The sequence below is a fragment of the Thermobia domestica genome, chromosome 15 (assembly GCF_964235325.1).
Source record: "Thermobia domestica chromosome 15, izTheDome1.hap1.1, whole genome shotgun sequence".
NCBI classification, from domain to species: domain Eukaryota; kingdom Metazoa; phylum Arthropoda; class Insecta; order Zygentoma; family Lepismatidae; genus Thermobia; species Thermobia domestica.
Window position 1 is genome coordinate 147,296,632 of NC_137468.1, and position 21,427 is coordinate 147,318,058.

At 34.8% G+C, this 21,427-nt stretch overlaps 1 protein-coding gene across 1 annotated transcript in view; it reads left to right on the forward strand.

Moving 5' to 3' along the window:
- Nucleotides 1–21,427, forward strand: part of LOC145671288 (uncharacterized) — a 1,722,162-nt gene that overhangs the window by 647,120 nt on the left and 1,053,615 nt on the right. Inside the window, exon 5 of the mRNA XM_081740242.1 lies at nucleotides 2,213–2,357. Within this exon, the coding sequence (XP_081596368.1) occupies nucleotides 2,213–2,357 (145 nt within the window). The remainder of the gene's footprint in view (nucleotides 1–2,212; nucleotides 2,358–21,427) is intronic.

A 21,427-nucleotide genomic window follows, 5' to 3' on the forward strand; every position in this document is an offset into this window, starting at 1 on the left:
CTTCCTCTCCAACCTTTTGAGTTCTTTTCCTTCTGGTGTTTTCAATTTATCCACTATCTTCCTTTAGTCCTGGTAAGAGACTCGTTCGTCAAGAAAGTCCCACTAACTCCTCTAAAAGATATCACAAATGCCTCTGAAAAGCCTTTTAAGGCACTTTGGTACTGGCTCGATGTTGCAGACCAGCTTCAAGGTCCTTCATGAAGGCAAAATTATTTTTCGGAGCGTTAGCAGCGATTGGTGCTTCATACCAGTATAAACATTACAAAAGACTGACGTTTGCAACTACCTTAAGTTATTCGCAGTTAGTTTCAGCTGCCTTCAGAAGAGTAATATCTGTATTATACAAATAGACTTTGCCATGCAGCTGGTATGGTGGAAAGCACCAGATGTTTTAATGGGAACTCCTCCTTCACGCTGTTCACCCAAGAATACATATGAAAGTATTAAAAATTCTTTGCAATCGTCACGCGGATGTGCAGAAAATTAAATTGCATTTCTCAGGAAACTTTATCCTCGGGATTTCAGGTCTGCTAGGTCCCTGATTCCGATCATCTTTCTCCCAGATCAGGGTCATCAAGTGCAGAACTCCAATAATCATGGTCATAAAAAATACTATTGCTCCTTGAACTGAGCAAACAGGGAGATGTTCGGCCCTGCCGAAGGACCATATTCTTAATTGAAGATGTCGGACAGAATGACTATCAAAATGTGATGCCGGGAGGCCATCCAGAGGAGCTCCTTACCCAGCATCTGCTGAATTTTGATGCAAGCTTGTTGCAAAAGACCGATATGAAATATACACAATAATTTCAAAGATGAATTAGAGTAAACGTTTTGGGGGAGTTCAAAATTGTGCTCAATCAAGTTCATATTTCGTACACAGGTTTTCAATATCAAATGGAAGAGGCACAGTGTGTCTCGTTATGTAGCTGAAACTTTTTATAAAACCCATTGCTCATGAACCACCCTAATATATATATATATATATATATATATATATATATATATATATATATATATATATATATATATATATATATATATATATATATATATATAGGGTGTTAATGAACTATACCGACAAGCTGTAAGAGATGATTCCTCACATCTAAATAAGAGGAAAAGTTCATATGGACCTATGGCGAAAAGTGCATAGTTTCAGAGCTAGGGCTCTCCAAAATCGCGCAAATGCCAAATTTCAAGAGGTCCTATTTCGTATTCCAGAAACTGTGGATGGTGGTCCTTAGCTGTGTAAAGCAAGCCACGCATACACAATACAAAAGTTCATATTTCGTCAATTTTCAGTAAGTGTACAGGGCATTCCCTACAGAGTGTAATTTTCACATATGTTCTCATTAGAATTTTTAGATGTGCCCTGATTTCAAGGAGGGTCCAAAGTAGGCAGGAGGTAAGCCTTCACAAGTATGGATATCCAATGCTTCGGAGGGAAGTCGGAAGTGTTACGAACCGGCAACTTCATGTCTTTTTTTTGTGTGTGTGTGTGTTCTGAATAACGTGTGATGCGATGTATTTCGTGACTATATATTTCAAGTTTTCTTCACTTAGAAGCTTGAAAGAAAACATTGCAGAATGCGTTGTCCTGAGTACGAGAAACCATTCTGCTAGCGATCCTTAAAACTTCCGACATCATGTCAGAGGATTCCATGTTCACTGCTACCAAGGCTTATCGTTTGCCTACTTCGGACCAATCATAAAGTCAGAGCATATCTCATAATTCGTTTGATGGCGTGTTTAGGAATTTCTCCATGTATGGAATACTCTATACACTTATTAAACATTAATGAAATATGCATTTTTGGATTGCGTATGCGTGATTTCCTTTACGCTGATAAGGACCACCATACACAGTTTCTAGAATTCGAAGTGGGACCTCTTGAAATTTGGCTTTTTTGCGATTTTGGACAGCCCTAGCTCTGAAACTATGCACTTTTCACCATAGGTCCATGTGAAGTTTTTCTCTTATTTTGATGTAAGCAATTACCTCTTACAGTTTGTCGGTATAGTTCATTAACACCTTGTATATATATATATATATATATATATATATATATATATATATATATATATATATATATATATATATATATATATATATATATATATATATATATATATATATATATATATATATATATATATATATCCGTTCATGTATGTTTTACTTAAACATTATTTCCTTTCTAATTTCCAGAATACAACAACAGAAGAAATAGGCAACCAACCACTGTTTCACGACCCGCGAACAGATATACGTGCTGGATGTACCTACAATATCACAGTGACTGCGCAGCCTAATAGTGGGAATTCCGAAACATCTATTTCATACCGTTTACCAGGTAAATTTAGTAGCTTTCATATTTTTCTGTCTAATGATTGAGTGATTGGCATTTAACATCCATTTTCAGCAGCGAACTATTAACCCTTTGAAATACTAACGTTTTAAAGGGATTTTCAGTTACGTATACACTGCTGTAGTATTATTCATCCGAGCATCATTATTCATACGTCATTCTTTTCAGAATAAAATTAACTTTCGGATGGTATCTTGCACACATGTGCGTGACGTATACAAAATGAGAAAATGAGATAATTCGGGAAGATTCTCTCCAGAAAATCCCTTACAGGAAGTTTTGCGTCCTCCTTGACGGACCCTGACTGATAAGGGTCATTTTATCATCTATGGTCTTGCCTTATATCTCTCAGGCTTTCTTTGAGCCTACTTTTGATCTTTGCGTGACAACAAAACAATCGAATATTTTAGTCGTGTAGAAACACGTGCAGGTCTGGGATAAATATATTTAAATGTGACGTCATCACTTTGGTCTTGTCACCAGCGAACAATAGAGATAATTTTTCCTTTCTAGTAACTTCTGACAAGTAAAGGTTCTCTCCCAAGAATCGGAGATCCGGAAACTGCGCATATATTTACATAGAGGAGGGCGATGAAGGAATACTGAAGAAATATGCCGGGCCGACAGCAAAGGATAAATCCAATATGGCCGCCCGAAGGTCATGCCAATCGACTTTTGCAAGCAACCTTTCATCCACTTCCCATGGGTAAATTGACTTGATGTTTTGCAGATTGATATATGTATGAACACTATTGGTTTGAAATTTCGCGGACGTTAACGTACTGAACCCAATATGACCGATCAAAATGTCAATGTGTAAACGACTCGTGTCTGGAAAACGAATTGTATTATGGAAGTACAGTACCACTAGACGTGTACGAAAAGCATTAAACGGTTCAAAATATCGCCATCTTAAAACAAATATGGCCAAACAAAATCCTGAACCAAACAGTTCGTACGACAGAAATAAAATTTGGTGTAAAGGTCCATTACCACTAGTAGGTGAGGAAAATAATACAAATGGATCACAATATCTTCTCCGAGCGTATATTCCTGATTGTTGCGAGAGTACCTGTAACACCTAATACGTACTTCCGTAGCGCATCATAGACTACAAACCGTTTCTACTTTGTTTCCTGTATCTACACCGTTTGAACTAACACTTATTTTTATACATTTTACAAGTTATACCGTCAAATTTTGGTGAAATATATGACACTCTGACGCCACAATTTCACCAAAGCATATGGCGTAATTTCATCGGCGTAATTGCATGACTTTCAGCAGACACATTCTATGAATGATAAATGGACGTATACATATTTATTTTGGCGTAACAATGTATAGAATAATTAATAATTATGTGAGTAACGAAAAATATGTTTTGATTTGCGCCGGGTTCGAACATAGGACCCTTGGATCGTAAACCACCTGTGTAGTCACGGTGCCAGTGTTGGCAAGGGCGATGTTTGTTATGTATGATATGGTTTGCAAATTTAAGAAGCGTATTCTAGGACGTTTGAGGCTAGTGCGTTCTAGACGTTCCCAAATGAACAGTATATGTTTGCGTGTAACACTTCAAACAGATAATACAGGCACTGGCAACATTTTTAACTTACTGGCATTTCACCTGCAAAATCTGTTCCAGTGAATTGTAGATAATTTTCACGCGAAACCACCTGAACTGTTTACGTGTATATTTTATATGCGTATTTCACGGCTATATTGGATACACGATGTAGAAATTGTGATCCATTTGTATTATTCTCCTCACCTACTAGTGATAATGGACCTTGAAACCAAATTTTGTTTTTGTAGTACAAGCTGTTTCATTCAGAATTTTGTTCGGCCACATTGGTTTTCAGATGGCGATATTTAGAACCGTTAATGCTTTTCGTACACGTCTAGTGATACTGTATTTCCATAGTATAATTCGTTTTCCAGACACGAGTCGTTGACACATTGACATTTTGATCGGCCTTATGGGTTTCAATACGTCAACGTCCGCGAAATTTCAACCCAATGTTTATACATATATCAATCTGTAAAACATTAAGTCAATCTGCCCATGGGAAGTGGATGAGAGGTTGCTTGCAAAAGTCGGTTGGCATGACCTTCGGGCGGCCATATTGGATTTATCCTTTGCTGTCGGCCCGGCATATTTCAACAGTATTTTTTCATGGCCCTCCTCTATGTAAATATATGCCCAGTTTCCGGATCCCTGATTCTTGGGAGAGAACCTTTACTTGTGAGAGGGGGAGAGAGATAGCATATGTCCGGCGTGTCCAAGGGTCAAGTATGTCACATAGAGCACACTAATGGGATCTCAAGAACTCGGAAAAGCGTCTCACCGCTATTTGTTCAAACACTGAGCAGCAAGTTGATTTCGTATAATTCTGAAGAATGTTTCCTTTTGTGGAAAGGCATAGGAAGTACTTTCAAGGAATCACTCGCACCAGGAATACACACCGGTACTCCAGCTATGTGCTCCATGACGCAAACTTGCGATTACAATCAAACTTCTTTGGCCACACATGCTTTGATTTTGTTACAGTTAGAAGAGAACTGAAAGTCTGGACTAAGTAACTAATATACTATCTATTAAAAATATGGAAAACAAGATAGCTTAGTAGACTCGGTGGTCTGAGTTATGTAGACTGAATATAAAATCCGTGCTAAGTGCTAGAAATGGAAAAGTTCGGTTTCATGTGAAAATGTGTTCTATGTGCCTAACACTGCACAGTGTAAAACTGGCTATCTATTATTCACTGTGAAAATAGTTCAAATAATCCCCAGAAGAATGCGCGTGCCTATATGTCCCATCAGTTCTGAAGTCACTTCTGAGTTGTTTACGTTTCGTTTTGGCATTAGCACGGATTTTATATTCAATCTACATACATGTAACTGCTTTCTAACATAGGTTCTTATATTGTCATGGACAAGCATCTTTTCTAGTTTCTAAGCAAGCAAAACATGTAACATTTATTGAAGTGACAATATTAATATAGACTATTATATAATACCTTATTCCCCTACTATGTTTAGATGACAAACATTCAAACTGAAACGTTTAACGTAAAGCTATAACAATGTAACATGTTATGGTGTAATTTGTTTAAATAAATACTATGTTTTTTCAGATGGTCTGTATATATTTCATAATGTTAGCTTAATATTTCAACTACATTTGGTAATAAGTAAATTTCCTGTCTCACAAATAAAGAGAAAATGAAAGAGCAATATCATATAATTAAGTTTCATAATTGCTTCCATGGAATATGAAATGTAATTATTTATTTTTTTGTTTAGAGTAAAATACACTCTATTTTGTTACGCTTTCGCTCAAAAGTTTAGGGAATATATATAAACTATGAGACATACCGTAGTCGGGTCAAGACTTCACTTAGGAACCAATATGTACGCCATCCAAAAATAGATGCTTGAGAATCCTACGGTACTCACGTAACAATTTTTATAGAGGGAGTTTGACTATTGGCAATTAATTTGAACTACTCACCAACTACCTCTAAAAATCGGATATTTGGATAGGGCACATACTAGTTCCTAAGTGAAGCCTTGACTCGACTACGGTAGGTCCCATAGTTTTGGAGCTATGGCTTTTTTAAAGTTCATTTTTTCATGTTTTTGGCAGCCTGTAACTCCGAAAGGAAGCATTTATGCACTCACGTTGGTCTATATGTTTTGCCTTATCTTGGTGTCAGGACTCACCTCCCAAACGTTGTCGGTGCTGCTTCGAAACACTCTCTCTCTGTAATATATATATATATGTATATTTGGTCTAGGAATTAATTCGTGCGGTTGGTACGCACACATTGAAGCTGTAGTACAAACACAAAATACATAAATACCTTAAGAAAAATATTGTCCATCGCTAGCCACCACTTTCGCCCATCTGTCAGGCAATGTACGGATTCCGTGGCGAAAGAAGTCCTCATCCTTGGAAGCGATCCAGTCAGAGACCCATGTTTCGATATCTTCTGAAGAAGTAAACCGCTGTCCAATCAAATCGTTGTTCATGCAATCGAACAAGTAGTAGTCCGAAGGAGCAACGTCTGGTGAATACGGCGGGTGGGGTAAAACTTCCCATCCGACATTTTCTAAATAGGTTTTGACCGGTTTTGCGACATGTGGGCGAGCGTTATCATGTTGAACAATAAGTTTATCATGTCTGTTCTCCCATTCTGGTCGTGTTTTGGCCAGAGCTTGCTTCAAACGCATTAATTGTCGTCGATAACGTTCTCCATTCATAGTTTCACCCGGTTGCTCATAGTACACCACACCTTTCATATCTCACCATATGCACAACATAACCTTTGCACAGTGAATATCTCGTTTTGGTTGTGATGGACCTGGTTCACCTGGTTTCACCCAGGCCTTTTTTCGTTTAGGGTTCTCGTAATGGATCCACTTCTCATCACCCGTAATAATTCGATGCAGAAACCCCTTTCTGCTCTGTCGTTGAAGCAGCAATTCGCAAATGGTTTTTCGTCTTTCAACGTCTCTGTCTTTCAATTCATGTGGAACCCAATGTGACATCTTTTGAATCATTCCCATGGCTTTCAAGCGTTTGGAGACTGTTGTTTGATCAACGCCTAATGCTGCTGCAAGTTGTTCCTGCGTTTGACACGAATCCTGCTCGAGCAATGCTGTCAATTCTTCGTCTTGAAATTTTTTTGGCTGTCCAGCTCGCTCTTGGTCTGCCAAGCCGAAATCACCACTTCTAAACCGTGCAAACCACTTCTGACACGTTCGCTCAGCTAGAGCATGGTCACCATACACTTCCACCAAAATACGATGACTTTCAGTCGCACTTTTCTGCATGTTAAAGTAATGCAGCAGGACACCCCGCAAAAACACTTTATCAGGCACAAATTGCGCCATGTTCACTTAACTACAAACTGGTGTTGTTGACGCTTTAATCCACTGCCCTATACTACGAACGATACGCGATGACAGGGGTTTGCAACACATGTGTGGATACACGGAACTGTGGGACGCTCCGTTCGTTGCGCCATCTCTTGTCCAACCGCACGAATTAATTCCTAGACCAAATATATATATATATATATATATATATACATGGTGGGCCATTTTAATTAATCCAGGGAAATATCTGAAAAATGATAAAACAGAAGAAATGTTTCAAGTACACGTTATATACTGCTAAGGGGGAAACCCAATTCCGCCAAAAGTACCCCTCCCCGCCCCCCCCTAAATGGGGGTAACGGACAAGAAAAAAAATAATATATAGATATAATGTTAATATATAAAAAGATATTCAAATGTTTTAAAATAATAAGATTTTGGTATTTCGTTGTCAGGACAACAAGAGTTAAATAAATGGAATTATGGCAGTGAAGTTTGCGTTGTAGAGGCTAAATTAATTTAATAAAAAGCGAACCGTTATATAATTGGTACCGGAACCTCGGGAAAGGAAAGAAAAGGAAGTGTATCGTTCGAAGTACAGTAAAACGATCACCATTAAGCCTCACATTGATTTCACTATCTTAAGAAGTGGAAAAGTGATACCCAGAGAAAATGAGTACTACGAATAGTGAAACGATGGATATCCAAATGGTTCAGGCCGAAAGGAATGCTCCAGAAAGTTTAATAGATATTCTAAGAGGGATATCTCAACAGATTAAGGACCAATCAAAACAAATTAAGGACCAAGCTGAGCGTTTTGATGAAAAGCTTGAGCAATTTCAGGAACGCATCGACGACAAATGGGACCAACTACAGAAAGAATTAAATCAGGTGAACCAGATAATTACAGCCAAATTTGTACATTATGATGAAGAAATGGACCATAAGATCATCATAGAAACCACGGAGAAAGCAAACTTTGAATCTGCATTGGTGGAATTTGCGGAGTTTTCGCAAGAGCATGCTGCCGTATTGGTTGAAACAGACTATCCTGACTTTTCCTTTCAGTCGAATACTTTTGATTGTCTTATGGATGCCGCATGTGATGGTGATTTCGGTATGCATCAAAATGCGAAAAGTTATGATCATCCTCATCTTGAGAACGCTATTGACTGTCTGTGTTCCCCATACATTCAACATGATATTAATCCTATGGTTCATGTAGCAAGAGATAAATTGATTCCAATATTCGTGAAACGCAGTAAGAGAACGTGTGTTCCCATTAGTGCTTGTGTTGATTGGTCGAGTGAATCGAATCTGTTGAATTGTTCATTCAACGAAAAGACCATAATGATGTTAGTAAACAATCTGATGATGTTTTCACAGAACGTGATGCAGTGCATTGACTTTAATAATCTAAGCATGATATTGCAAAGTTTTGAAAATCCGGCAATGGAGCAATACAGTGCTAACTTGAATCAAACTAACCTTCGGAAACAAGTTCGAAGTGTCCATGTGAGACTAAAGTGTAATCCTAATGTAAAAGGTTATGTTAAATGTACCGGTAATGTAACCGAGCCGAACTACAGAAGAAACAAAAACCATCGCCGGACAGACTACCGTGGATGTCACGTAAAGGACAAATACAGATCTATTAAGAGACACGTTCCAGTGAAACGAAGAAGAACGGAACCTAATTGGACTGGTAACATAACCCAATCTAATTACAGAAGAAACAGAAACCATGGGAGGACAGACTACCGTGGATGTTATGTAAAGGACAAATACAGATCCATTAGGATACACAATATTCCACCACCTGTGAAACGAAGAACTGAACCTGATTTGGCCGACAATACAATACCATCTAATCACAGCCGAAATAATACGATTTGTCAGAAACGTTGCTCAGATGGCAGGAATTACGGCGAAAATTCTCAACGTAAGAAACTAAGAACTGTAGAAATAAAGAAAGCGGAAAACCGTATTCCGATTTATGATTTTCAATGTGATTTGAAGGAAGTTGTCGGTCATGTAACTTAGACTGGGATTCCGATGTTCGAAATGACCGTATTCAATTGATTTTGCTTTAAATAACGATATAACTTTGTTATCGTACCTTAATTGAGTTCATGTCTATGATCGCAATTTCTCAAGTAATGTCTAGATATGCCTTAATATTATGTGTATTACTTAACATTTGTGTTTCATACTATTTATGTGTTTTTATATGGTTGCCAAAATGCTATATCAATCACATTATTCACGTTGTGATGTTAATTATTATGTTATGTCCTGATTATTATCGATATTTCAATCTGCAGCAATCATGTCAAAGATAAGACAAGTACACTGCATTTTCCGAGTGGTTACGGAAAACAAGACTTGGAGAAAGGGTTATTAAACTGTTTTTAAATTAGAAGGAATCAGTTTCAATTGAGACATAATTTATTATAACAAATAATTTAAAGAAAAACATATAAATATAATAACAACAAACAAACCGATTCCGGGGTGAAATTGCCTCGCAATCACGGCTTAATGTCGGAAGGCGAAAATTTTGCTATTCTTCCACAACTCATTTAATTTATAATAATTTGATTTAAATTTGAAGTTTTCATTTAGTTTCAAAATCGAAAGTAGAAATCAATTACCAAACCAATATTAATAAGTACATACACAGATGATCTAATAGGAATCGGGGCCATTCCTAAGTGGGTGACCAATACTCACCTGGTCGTTTGATCGAAAATGGAAAATAAAAAAAGATTATAAATTTAGAATCAGGGAATATTAACCACACACTCGCAATGCTCCCGTTTCCTTATACAAACCACAATGCACTATACACTTTTAACTTCTCATCTTCCCGACACAATTTCGAAACAATTTCACTCTCAAAATTATAACATGTTGACTCTTGTCATTACCTTGAGAAACTACAAGGTTCGATAGGTCAATTTATCAAACGTAAGTTTATAGATGGCAGCACATTAACTATTCATAGCAATGTTCAATGTTTCCAACTCTGATAATCACAATCTCGTTTGACTTTTTTTTTTTTTTTCATTATGCTTCATATTAAGTTCCTCCCCTCTGGGAAGTTTTGCTTCTTTACAATGGTTATCGAAATGAAAAAGAAAAAAAATATAATTCACTGTTGAAGTCAAATCACTGCATGCAGAAATAAGGATAGTTCGACTCACCAAGAGTAGTCCAACAACTTCCAGATATTACACGATTACCAATGTCCGGACGTCCTATCTTAAGTCCCAGAAGTAGATGTTCACAACAAGATGAGATCTTCCTCCTTATCTACCACAGATTGACTGGAAGCACCAATGAGATGAAAAGAGTGGGAAACATATTTAGCCTTCGGGTTGACAAAATCGCCTTTCCTCGACCAAGCAGTAGATTCAAGGTAATCAGTTGTCTCAGACGCAAACACAAACATAGTGGATCCACATAATTCTGAACCTGCAGAATTGTAAAAATACACAACAGTACATTTCTTACAGAAACATTGCATAAACTACACACAAATATATATATATATATATATATATATATATATATATATATATATATATATATATATATATATATATATATATATAATTTACATTATCTTGGAAATGAACAATTTCTTTTTTTTTCTTTCTTAGTTTAGTCATTATTATTATTAATATGTGCAACACTGTTTACATTTCTTGGTGGCAAGTACTTCTTTATAAATTGAACATGACGTTTTAACTTTACATCAGGATTACTAATTAACTCAACCCACACAGTATTGGGTGTTACATAATTCAAAAGTTTGAATGGACCGGAATATTTAGTATCAAACTTGGCATAATATTTCTTATCCAAGGATGATTTTAACATTTTCTTTACAAGAACTAATTCTCCCACAGGCAAATTACTAGGTACATGTTTTTTATTATAAGCTTGTTGTCTCCTTTTCCAAGCTTTCTCGATGTTATCAACTATAATATCATTAATCTCTTCTTTATTTTGTGATTTCTCTATTATACCCAAATCTAAAATCCAGTTAACATCTAATGGATTGAACATTTTACGCCCAAGATACAATTCACTTGGACTTTTCTGAGTTTCACAATTTTCAGTTATATTCAAAGTATATTGGATTTGATAAAGATAGTTGGCCCATTTGGTATGATTTTTATTAATATAAGATCTGAGTATCCCTTTAATCGTTTTATTCATGCGCTCTGTTCTGTTCGAGGACATAGAATAAGGTGAAGTACAGATGTTTTTAATTCCTAGGCTAAACAAATACTGTTTGAAGTACTCACTACTGAGGTATGAAGCATTATCATGCAAAATAGAAAATGGATACCCGTAAGTTAGAAAGATCTTAGTTAATTTAGAACAAATTAATTTAGAATTCAAAGATCTTAAAGGTTCTATTATAACAAAACGACTATAACTATCTGTCAAAACCATAATGTATTTAAATCCATTACTAGTAGGCAAAGCTCCCATACAATCTAAGTGTAGGACATTATTTGGGTATCGAGGCTCCTTAGAATAATAAGTACCATACGGTTTCCTATTAAGTTCTTGGCTCTCTTGACAAATTTTACATCGTCTCACGAAATCACTAATTTCAGCATACATTTTATCCCAAGTAAACCTAGATGCAACCTTAGAGATAGTTTTCTGGATCCCACCATGACATCCCCCCACTAATTCTTCGTGCCAATACTTTATAACAGAATAGCGCAAAGAATGGGGAATTACTGCACGTAAACCACCATATTTTCTACCATTAGTTCTTTTTAATAGCACACCTTCTTTCAATATATACGGATCCTTATTTTCCTTTCTCTCTAAAGCTAAAATTATCTCTTTCAACTGAGGATCTTCTCTTTGATGTTCAGCCAGTGGTTTATTAAAGATGGAATGACTCCAGAAATTTACAAAAGAAAGATGGACCTTCTGTTCATTAATAGTATTAATCTCTTCTATATCACTGTTGGGTGGAGTAAAGTCTACATAATTATACATACGACTGATGTAATCTGCGAGATGGTTTTTGAAAGAGCGCAGGTGAATTATATCGAAAGAGTACTTACTTATTTTCTCTATTAAAGAACCATACTTCTTTTGCCTTTTATGATTTCTTAATATCCAAGATAAACTAGCATTGTCAGTATAAATAGTAAATTTCTTTTGCAAGTAAATATCGAACTTATCTAAAGCATAGACTACACTTTTCATTTCAAGATCGAATATACTTTTAGACCAATCACTAGATGGAATCATTTTCGAAAAGAAATATACAGGACGAAGACGTCCTTCATCATCATATTGACTTAAGATCGCGCTATAAGCCCTACTACTACTATCTATGTGGATTACAAAAGGACTAGAGAAGTCCGGGACTTTCAATACAATATGATTTATAATGGCCTCTTTTATTTGATCTAGTATCTCATCTTCTTCTTTTCCCCAACGAAATGGTATTTTATTTGATTTTAAAGCATGTAAAGGACCCATTAGTTCACCATAATCTTTCACAAATTTTAAATAATAAGACAAGAAACCAATCATCTTACTCAACGCTCTACGATTCTTAGGACGTGGTAGATTTTTAATTACCTGAACTCGGTCATCATCGATCATCATATATCCACCTGAAAATATATAACCTAAAAATTTTATTTTATTTTTACATAGTTTAGTTTTTCTTTTAGAAATAGTAATACCCCATTTTCGTAATCTCTGTAAAACTAGCTCTAATATTTCTTTATGCTTTTCAATAGTATCAGTATGAATAATAATATCGTCACAAAATATATCTAAATAATCTCCTAAGAGATCCCTAAAGATTTTATTCATGATACTAGAGAGAATAAATGGTGAGTTTATGAAACCCATCGGCATTTTCAAATATCTTAACAACCTAGTTGGAGTAGCAAAAGTAGTATATTGCCTAGAGTTTTCATCTAACAGTAATTGGTGGAAAGCTCCCTTGGCGTCAAGGACGCTGTAAATCTTATGTTTACCTATATTGGCAATAGTAGCTTCAGCATTAGGAGCTGGAAATCCAGTTACAAGCACTTTTGAATTAATATTAAAATAATTTACCACTAGCCGCTTGGTTCCATCGCGATTATTAACTAGGAAGCACGGAGAAATGTAGGCAGAACTGGAAACTTCTTCAATAACCCTTTTCTTAATTAATTCATCCAAGTATTCATCTAATTCACGCAACTTATGACGTGGCATAGGATATGGTTGAGCTATACTCGGACTTAAATCATTCATTTTAATTTCATAAACAAAATCTTTAACTGTTCCTAATTCTTCATTTATAACGTCCTTATATTTGTCTAAAACGTTCTCAACATATGGTATTAAATCGTCAGAAAAAATATTTTCATGAAGGTTTACTGTACCTGTATTTTCTTCCTCCGGATAAATATCATGGATGGTAGGATTGGAAATTGGTACTCCAGCTGGAATGTCTTGATATTGTTCACCTCCCCTAACATCATGATCCTGAAGTACTGTGGAAGATCGCTGGCTGGTCCCTGGTTTCGGTTGCCGAACTCTGGACTCCTCCCTACAAAAATTCCGCTTGGCTCTTTTGCGTTGTGTATGGAAACACTGCTGGGCTGTCTGGCCGCTGTTCCTGGAATCAGCTGATCGAGGTTGACAAGTGGTTGACGGCTGTATCGTTCGCTGACTAGGTCTGGGTTTCCCCGCTCCCCCTGCGTCAAGGTCGTACGGCGACACAGAGTTCTCAGGACCAGACCTAAAACGAGAAATTTGTGGGCACAGATCACTGGATTCACAACGAGTTTGATTCCATTCAGTTAATTTTACCGTTAAATTTAGTTCCGTAAAGTTCAACTCACGATTTCGAATGTTTATATTAACGTTATATTTTTGTAGGAAATCAAGTCCCACTAGCAGTTTTAAAGATGAATGTTGAACCACCGAAAACCAGTTTACAAACCTAACACCATTTATAAAGTATATTAGTTCCACTTGTTTAGAGATTTTAATAGGTTCAGAATTCATGACTGAGAGGGTAAAGTTCACTACTCTAGTTTTTGGACGGCACCTACGTTCAATCCTGGCCAACACTCGTTCTTCAATTAAGGACAGACTACTTCCAGAGTCAATAATACAGGGATACAGATCTCGACAAATCGAAACAGGCATTTGTAATAAGGAGGGAGGTTGTTCCTCACTAACATAGTATGTTTTTTCTCCACGAATATTTCTTTTATTATAAGGACACATTTTCCAAAAATGATTATTAAGACCACATAAATTACATTTACTAAAATTATTCCTCTGCCTATTTTTCTCGTTAACATAACCAAGGGGCTTTACATTCTGATTTTGTTTTTGTGTAATAAATTTATAATCCAACCGGTAACGCCGATTCATTTCGTAACTTTCTGCAAATGCAACTAATTCCTTCTCAGTATGGGGAACTTGAGTAATTATCATTAAATCTCTTATTTCAGGAGGTACAAGGTTAGCAATAGTTTTAGTTAATTCATCCTCCGACATTTTCATATCAAAAATGAATAATACACTTAATTTTTCCTTAATAAAATCTACCAAAGATTCCTCTACTTGCATTATTCTATACAACGTTATTTTCAAGAATTCCATTTTTACTAGCGGAGTAACAAATCTTTCTAAAAATGCTGTTATAATTCTTTCCCAGTCAGTGGTGATATTCAATAACCTTTGCATTTCCTCGAATGCTGGGCCTGTACATTTACTCAGAGAAGCCACTAACAAAGCTTCTACACAATTTTCAAGTTGGGCTTGTAACAAGTCAAATTTTAATAGAAATTTACATACTTCAAAGCCATTACTTCCATCTATTTCAGGTAACTGACTAACCTGCTTTTCTATAGCTTTATACATGTTATCACCCAAAAGCTTATTAAAATTACATCTTATAGCTGGTCTAACAGCTGGCTTTAACACGCGATGTGGAGGAAGAACCACACCTGCGAAATCAAGCGAGGAATCGTCATCGTTTACTCGCTCGTGTCCGCAGGCATTCGCTCTTTCCCCCTCGCCAAGGTCAACTAGGAGAGAATTCCCCTGGCCATTCTCACCCGTTGAAAAACACTCAAGAAGGTTCTGTGACATTTTTTTTTTCCCCAGGTTTAAATCCTAAAACTATAATTTCTAATATTACGCCTAAATTCCTTCTCGCTATTTTCACTTATTATTACACTTTCAATTAATGTCTGGTCTTTCATTAGTAATTTTCGTACTCAGGTTCAATTCCAAAATAATATAAACCCTTTCTTTCTAACCAAAGTCTTAATATTTCCGGTAGTTTCACAAGGTAACTAAATTACTATGCAGCAATCATGTCAAAGATAAGACAAGTACACTGCATTTTCCGAGTGGTTACGGAAAACAAGACTTGGAGAAAGGGTTATTAAACTGTTTTTAAATTAGAAGGAATCAGTTTCAATTGAGACATAATTTATTATAACAAATAATTTAAAGAAAAACATATAAATATAATAACAACAAACAAACCGATTCCGGGGTGAAATTGCCTCGCAATCACGGCTTAATGTCGGAAGGCGAAAATTTTGCTATTCTTCCACAACTCATTTAATTTATAATAATTTGATTTAAATTTGAAGTTTTCATTTAGTTTCAAAATCGAAAGTAGAAATCAATTACCAAACCAATATTAATAAGTACATACACAGATGATCTAATAGGAATCGGGGCCATTCCTAAGTGGGTGACCAATACTCACCTGGTCGTTTGATCGAAAATGGAAAATAAAAAAAGATTATAAATTTAGAATCAGGGAATATTAACCACACACTCGCAATGCTCCCGTTTCCTTATACAAACCACAATGCACTATACACTTTTAACTTCTCATCTTCCCGACACAATTTCGAAACAATTTCACTCTCAAAATTATAACATGTTGACTCTTGTCATTACCTTGAGAAACTACAAGGTTCGATAGGTCAATTTATCAAACGTAAGTTTATAGATGGCAGCACATTAACTATTCATAGCAATGTTCAATGTTTCCAACTCTGATAATCACAATCTCGTTTGACTTTTTTTTTTTTTTTCATTATGCTTCAAATCTTAATCTTTATTTTGTTTAACTATATCTTATATTCGATCATGTTGTGTTCAAAGAACAACTATATAAATATCACATACATCTTTCTCGAAATATTCTTCACGAAGCCTAAGTAAATAATTAATAGCTTGTAACCAGCATTTAATGGACCCAAAAAGGACTTAAAATCAAACAACTTGCAAATCAAATTTCGAATGTGCCTTATCGTCGTTGAAATGTATAAATAAATGAAGATGATGATAAAGTTTAAAATAAATATGATACTAATATTGTTATAAAATTAAATATGATATATATGTATAATTATTAGAATTGTAATTTTCAAGTATAGGAGGTGCATTCGAAAACTCGAATGATTGATATGTAAAAGTAAATGGTCCAGAATTCTTTTTCTTTTTATTAAATAAAATTAATAAAAAGAAAAGTCCGTCGTGCGCCATAATATACAACGGTACATTGTATATTTGGACCATAAGATATTCTAAATATGTACTAGGCTGGCTGATATTAATATCAGAAGAAGAGAAAGAAAAAGAAATAATATATAGATATAATGTTAATATATAAAATGATATTCAAATGTTTTAAAATAATGTTATAGAATGTTATAGGATATTTGATGTAAGGATGTAAGATAAGATTTCGGTAATTCGTTGTCAGGACAACAATAGATATATAAATGGAATTATGGCAGTGAGGTTTGTGTTGTAGAGGCTCAATTAATTTAATAAAAAGCGATCCGTTATAGTAGTTATTGATGAAATGTTACCTTTACCCAAAATTGCTTAATCTCTACCTCTAACTTCTACTTCGATCTTGAAATCCATTAATCAATTTTACAGTTTGAATTTTAAGATTATAAACGTAGTCGAAAACGTTCATTTGTTGAAAACCGTTTATTTCTAAGGTGTAATCAGATTAAGTGATCACTTTCAAATCACTGCTTAATTTTTCAGAAAGCTTGTTTGAAAATTTCGAATGTCTGAATTTTGCTTAAAAAATTGTTCGAAAAGTTTGGTTTGAAAATTTAGGTTCAACAATTTGATTTGAAAATTTGAAGTTATAAAATTCATTAGTTCGACACAGGTTGAAATATTTAAATCGAAAATTTCCGTTTAATTTTTTCGTTTGAAAATCTTGATTTCATTTTTTGTTCGGAAATATTACTTTCGAATTTCCAGTTCTAAAATTTGGTTTCAACATTTTTTGGTTCGAAAATTATGATTTCATATTTCGAAAATTTTACTTTACATTTCTAGTTCGAAAATTACAGTGTGAAATTGTTTGATTTGAAAAATTTGAAATCGATAACATTTTTTCGCTTTTTTGTTCAAAAATTTTTAGTTTACGGAAATTTGTTTTGAAAATTTTTAATTTGAAAATTTGTTTCGAAAACTTAATTTGAAAATTTTAGTTTGAAATTTTTGGTTTCAAATTTGAATTCGAAAAATTTGATTTCATGGTTTTTTGTTTGGAAAGTTTAGTTTGATGTTTCTTATTCGAAAAATTTCACTTTAAATATTTTTGATTTTAAACTTTTGAGTTTGGAAAATTTTAGATTCAAATTTTTACTTAAACTTTTGTAATAACTGAAAATTAGTGAAGACTCAAAATTCAATCGAATAGTGAAAAACCGTTTGTTAATCGAATAGTTAAAAACCGTTTATTTTTAATCTAATAGTTAAAAACAATTTATTTTTAATCGAATAGTTAAAAATCGGATATGTTTAAAAACCGGTTAACATAAAAGAATTCCCTCTTTGCACTTACTGAAAATTTTTGACTAGAATACTTTGAGATGATGATTTAAACTAAACCCTGAATCTTATTTAAGATACAAATCACACGAACTAACACCAGGACCAAGAAGGTGACCTTAAAGTATCATATAGCTTCGGTGGTTCTCTCTTATGAAAAAACTAAAAACAAGTGCATTAAAGTACGCATATTTTCATTATATGTAAATAAAGTGACAGCAAACTCTACTTTGCAGAGCTTACACAACGTTTATCTAGAGTATAAATCCTAAACAGCACAAAAAAATTAAGTTAATATCAAAGTCATATAAGCTCTCATCAGGAATCAAACTCATGACCTTCGGAGTCTAAATGTAGACCGTGCATGCCTATAACGTAATAAAGAGAATACATGAGGTCAGAAACCTTCCCAAATTATATCTTTAGCAATTTTAAGTTATCAAATACTAAAATTAGTTCTGGAGACCATAACTTTGGTTCTGCCAAATTAACCCACCAATCACGGAACTTTAAAAGGGTTCGTTCATGTACCCATGACCTATAAAAGCCTATTTTCATCCATATAATGTAATAAAGAACCAACCAAGCTTACAAATATTACACTATATTGAGAACAATTTATTCATGAACCTAAACAACATATAATAAGTGCTGTCGGAACAGTTTTCCATCAGCTAAGATCTTACTAATTAAACTAAGCGCTGAACGTTTAAGTCGCTCAAACCAATAACAATGTTTTGTAAGAGTTATTACAATGAACCAATCGCAATTAAGCAAAGAGTAAATATGACGTCATTATTATTTATCCAAGAACGGAAACGAAAGGTAGTAACTAGGTTCAATGTCAGCTCATCACTTACCTCTTTTACCTTCTGTAGGAATGAATGTATTCTTTCAAAGTAAACCACTACACATATATGTTCTTCTTTTGTCGTAAGAAATAACTCCTCAATGTTATCTTATTACATAAATACGATTAATCGTTATTACAATGAACCAACCAGATTTAAGCAAAAAGTAAATGGGACGTTATTTATTTTAGTCCACAAATGAAAACGAGAGGTACTAACTAGGTCCACAATCACATCATCCCATCCCTTTTCTCCTTCTCAAAGAATGAATATATCTTTTCAAAGTAAACCATTACACACTATTTGACAATTAAACACCGTATTTGTTCGAATAAACAATGCCAAAAATACTGTGAATACGAGTACGTAACGAATACGTAAGCATACGTAACACGATATAGCTGACGTTTCCTTTTAAACATATGATTATAAGTCAGTACACAAAGAAGGTTTTTAAATCTTTTCAACAGTTTTATTTAATCCACAAACGAATATAATATAAATTATTGTTGTTAACCAGGTCCGGGATCACCCCTCTCCCTCTTTTATGCGTCTCAACAAATATATGCTTTCCTCGGCACACTTTTTAACAATTGAATGTAGTGGTTTGAGTCCCAAAAGTCCCTTGAATGAAAACTAAACCTTAACCAAAAGTTAATTATTCCTCCCAAAGTTTTCGGGTTGAGTTGATTTTGAGTTTAACGTCCTGTTCAGCAGCGATGATAAAACCTACGAATTGGAAACCGAACCGCATGAGCTCCCGCCGGGAATCGAACCCTAGTCTCCCACGCCTAAGGTGCATACGCTAACCGCTTAGTCACGGAGGAGCGAGTTTCGTATTATTACTAATAATAATTCATACTATTACTGGGGTCTACTAATTCATAATGAAATATATCATCAAGAAAGAGATCATGTTTTAGTAATTTAGTAATTTTAGTAATTTTATACCCATAAAAGGAAACAAAACAAGCCATCATAACCTCCAAGCTACAAAATGCCAGTTCAGTGAAGTCATACGAACACGTTAGTTCGGACCAAATACCTCTAATTCATTCGCACCAGTAAAGACGCGGTGGCTCAATGGTAGAGCGCTAGCCTCTGGTGCATAGGTTTCCGGCCGTCAGTTTGTGGTGAACTACATCGTGTTCATGGGTTTTCTCGGGGTACTCCCGTTTCGAGAATCGTAACAAGACGAGAAATGTTTGCGATACTTTTCATCTCGTCTCGATTCTCATCTCTAAAGCGACATGATAGTTACCCTTATTCCGTCTCGAATGTAAAATGTTAATTCTCATGTTATTTTGTTTGTTTTAGAAACAAGATGAGAAATTTCTCTTCTCGTGGGCAACATTAAACAAAACAGAAATATTCTTGCCAAATGTCACGTTTCTGCTTGTAACGGTGTGACTGGAGCGATAATTAGCTCCTAGCTTTTAATCTTCTACGAGATTATAATAAGTACTATTATTACTATTATTATCCTTGAAGATTTGATAGTTCAAGTATTGAAACATCCGAGTATTGAAATATCTGAATATAATAAAACGTGTCATCGTCGATCAATCGCCATCAAAAATCCTAAAGTAAAAAAAGTGCACAACGCGGATTTGAACCACCAATCTCAAGATTACTAATTGAGTGCCTTGACCACTCAACCACGATCACTTCGCCGTAAATAAATCGTCTTTAGTCTTGTTACGTTAGGTTTCTTTGCCTCCGCTTGCAAAGTTGTATGTTGTATTTATTCGTTTCAGAACGTCTTTCGTATTTCTTTTATGATGATATAAGTGACTAATCTTCGGCAAAGTTTATATTAATAACTTGAGTTGTTCTTAAACGTTTGGTTCTCAAGTTTGTTTCTTCTACACATGAAACTACAGATTTGACATTTAATTCACATATTTTGCACTTGCTTTCAAAGCAGTCGCCATTAACTGGTAAAGCAATTTTCCGTCAGGATTCGTGAATTTTGTAACAAAACACATCAAGAAATGAGTTAAATGAAGGATGGAAGGGTTGATATCAAAGTTGAGTACTGTAAGCTAATGAAAAGCATGTAATAACGTCTCATATTTGAAAATAATGTCAGCTACTTTTAATTCATTAACTGGTATTAAATTTGGTTCAAGCTTGAAGATATGGAATGCACAAACTCAGTGTAGCTAAAAGAAAAACGCAACAAGAATGGACGAGATTCGAAGGTAGGACCACCAGCAGAAGAATCCCGTTTAGTAACCCCTCATCTTACAAGCCAACACGTTTTATAAGTTATAAATTTGCATGCAAATGATACCATTATACGTTTGTGCAATCAATGTTTTGCTCTTTTTCTCTTCAAAAACGTAACATGCATACGACGATTCGTTTCGTTTTCCATTAGAACTTTGAAAGATATGATTTGTATTTGAGTATAGAATCTTTCGTCTT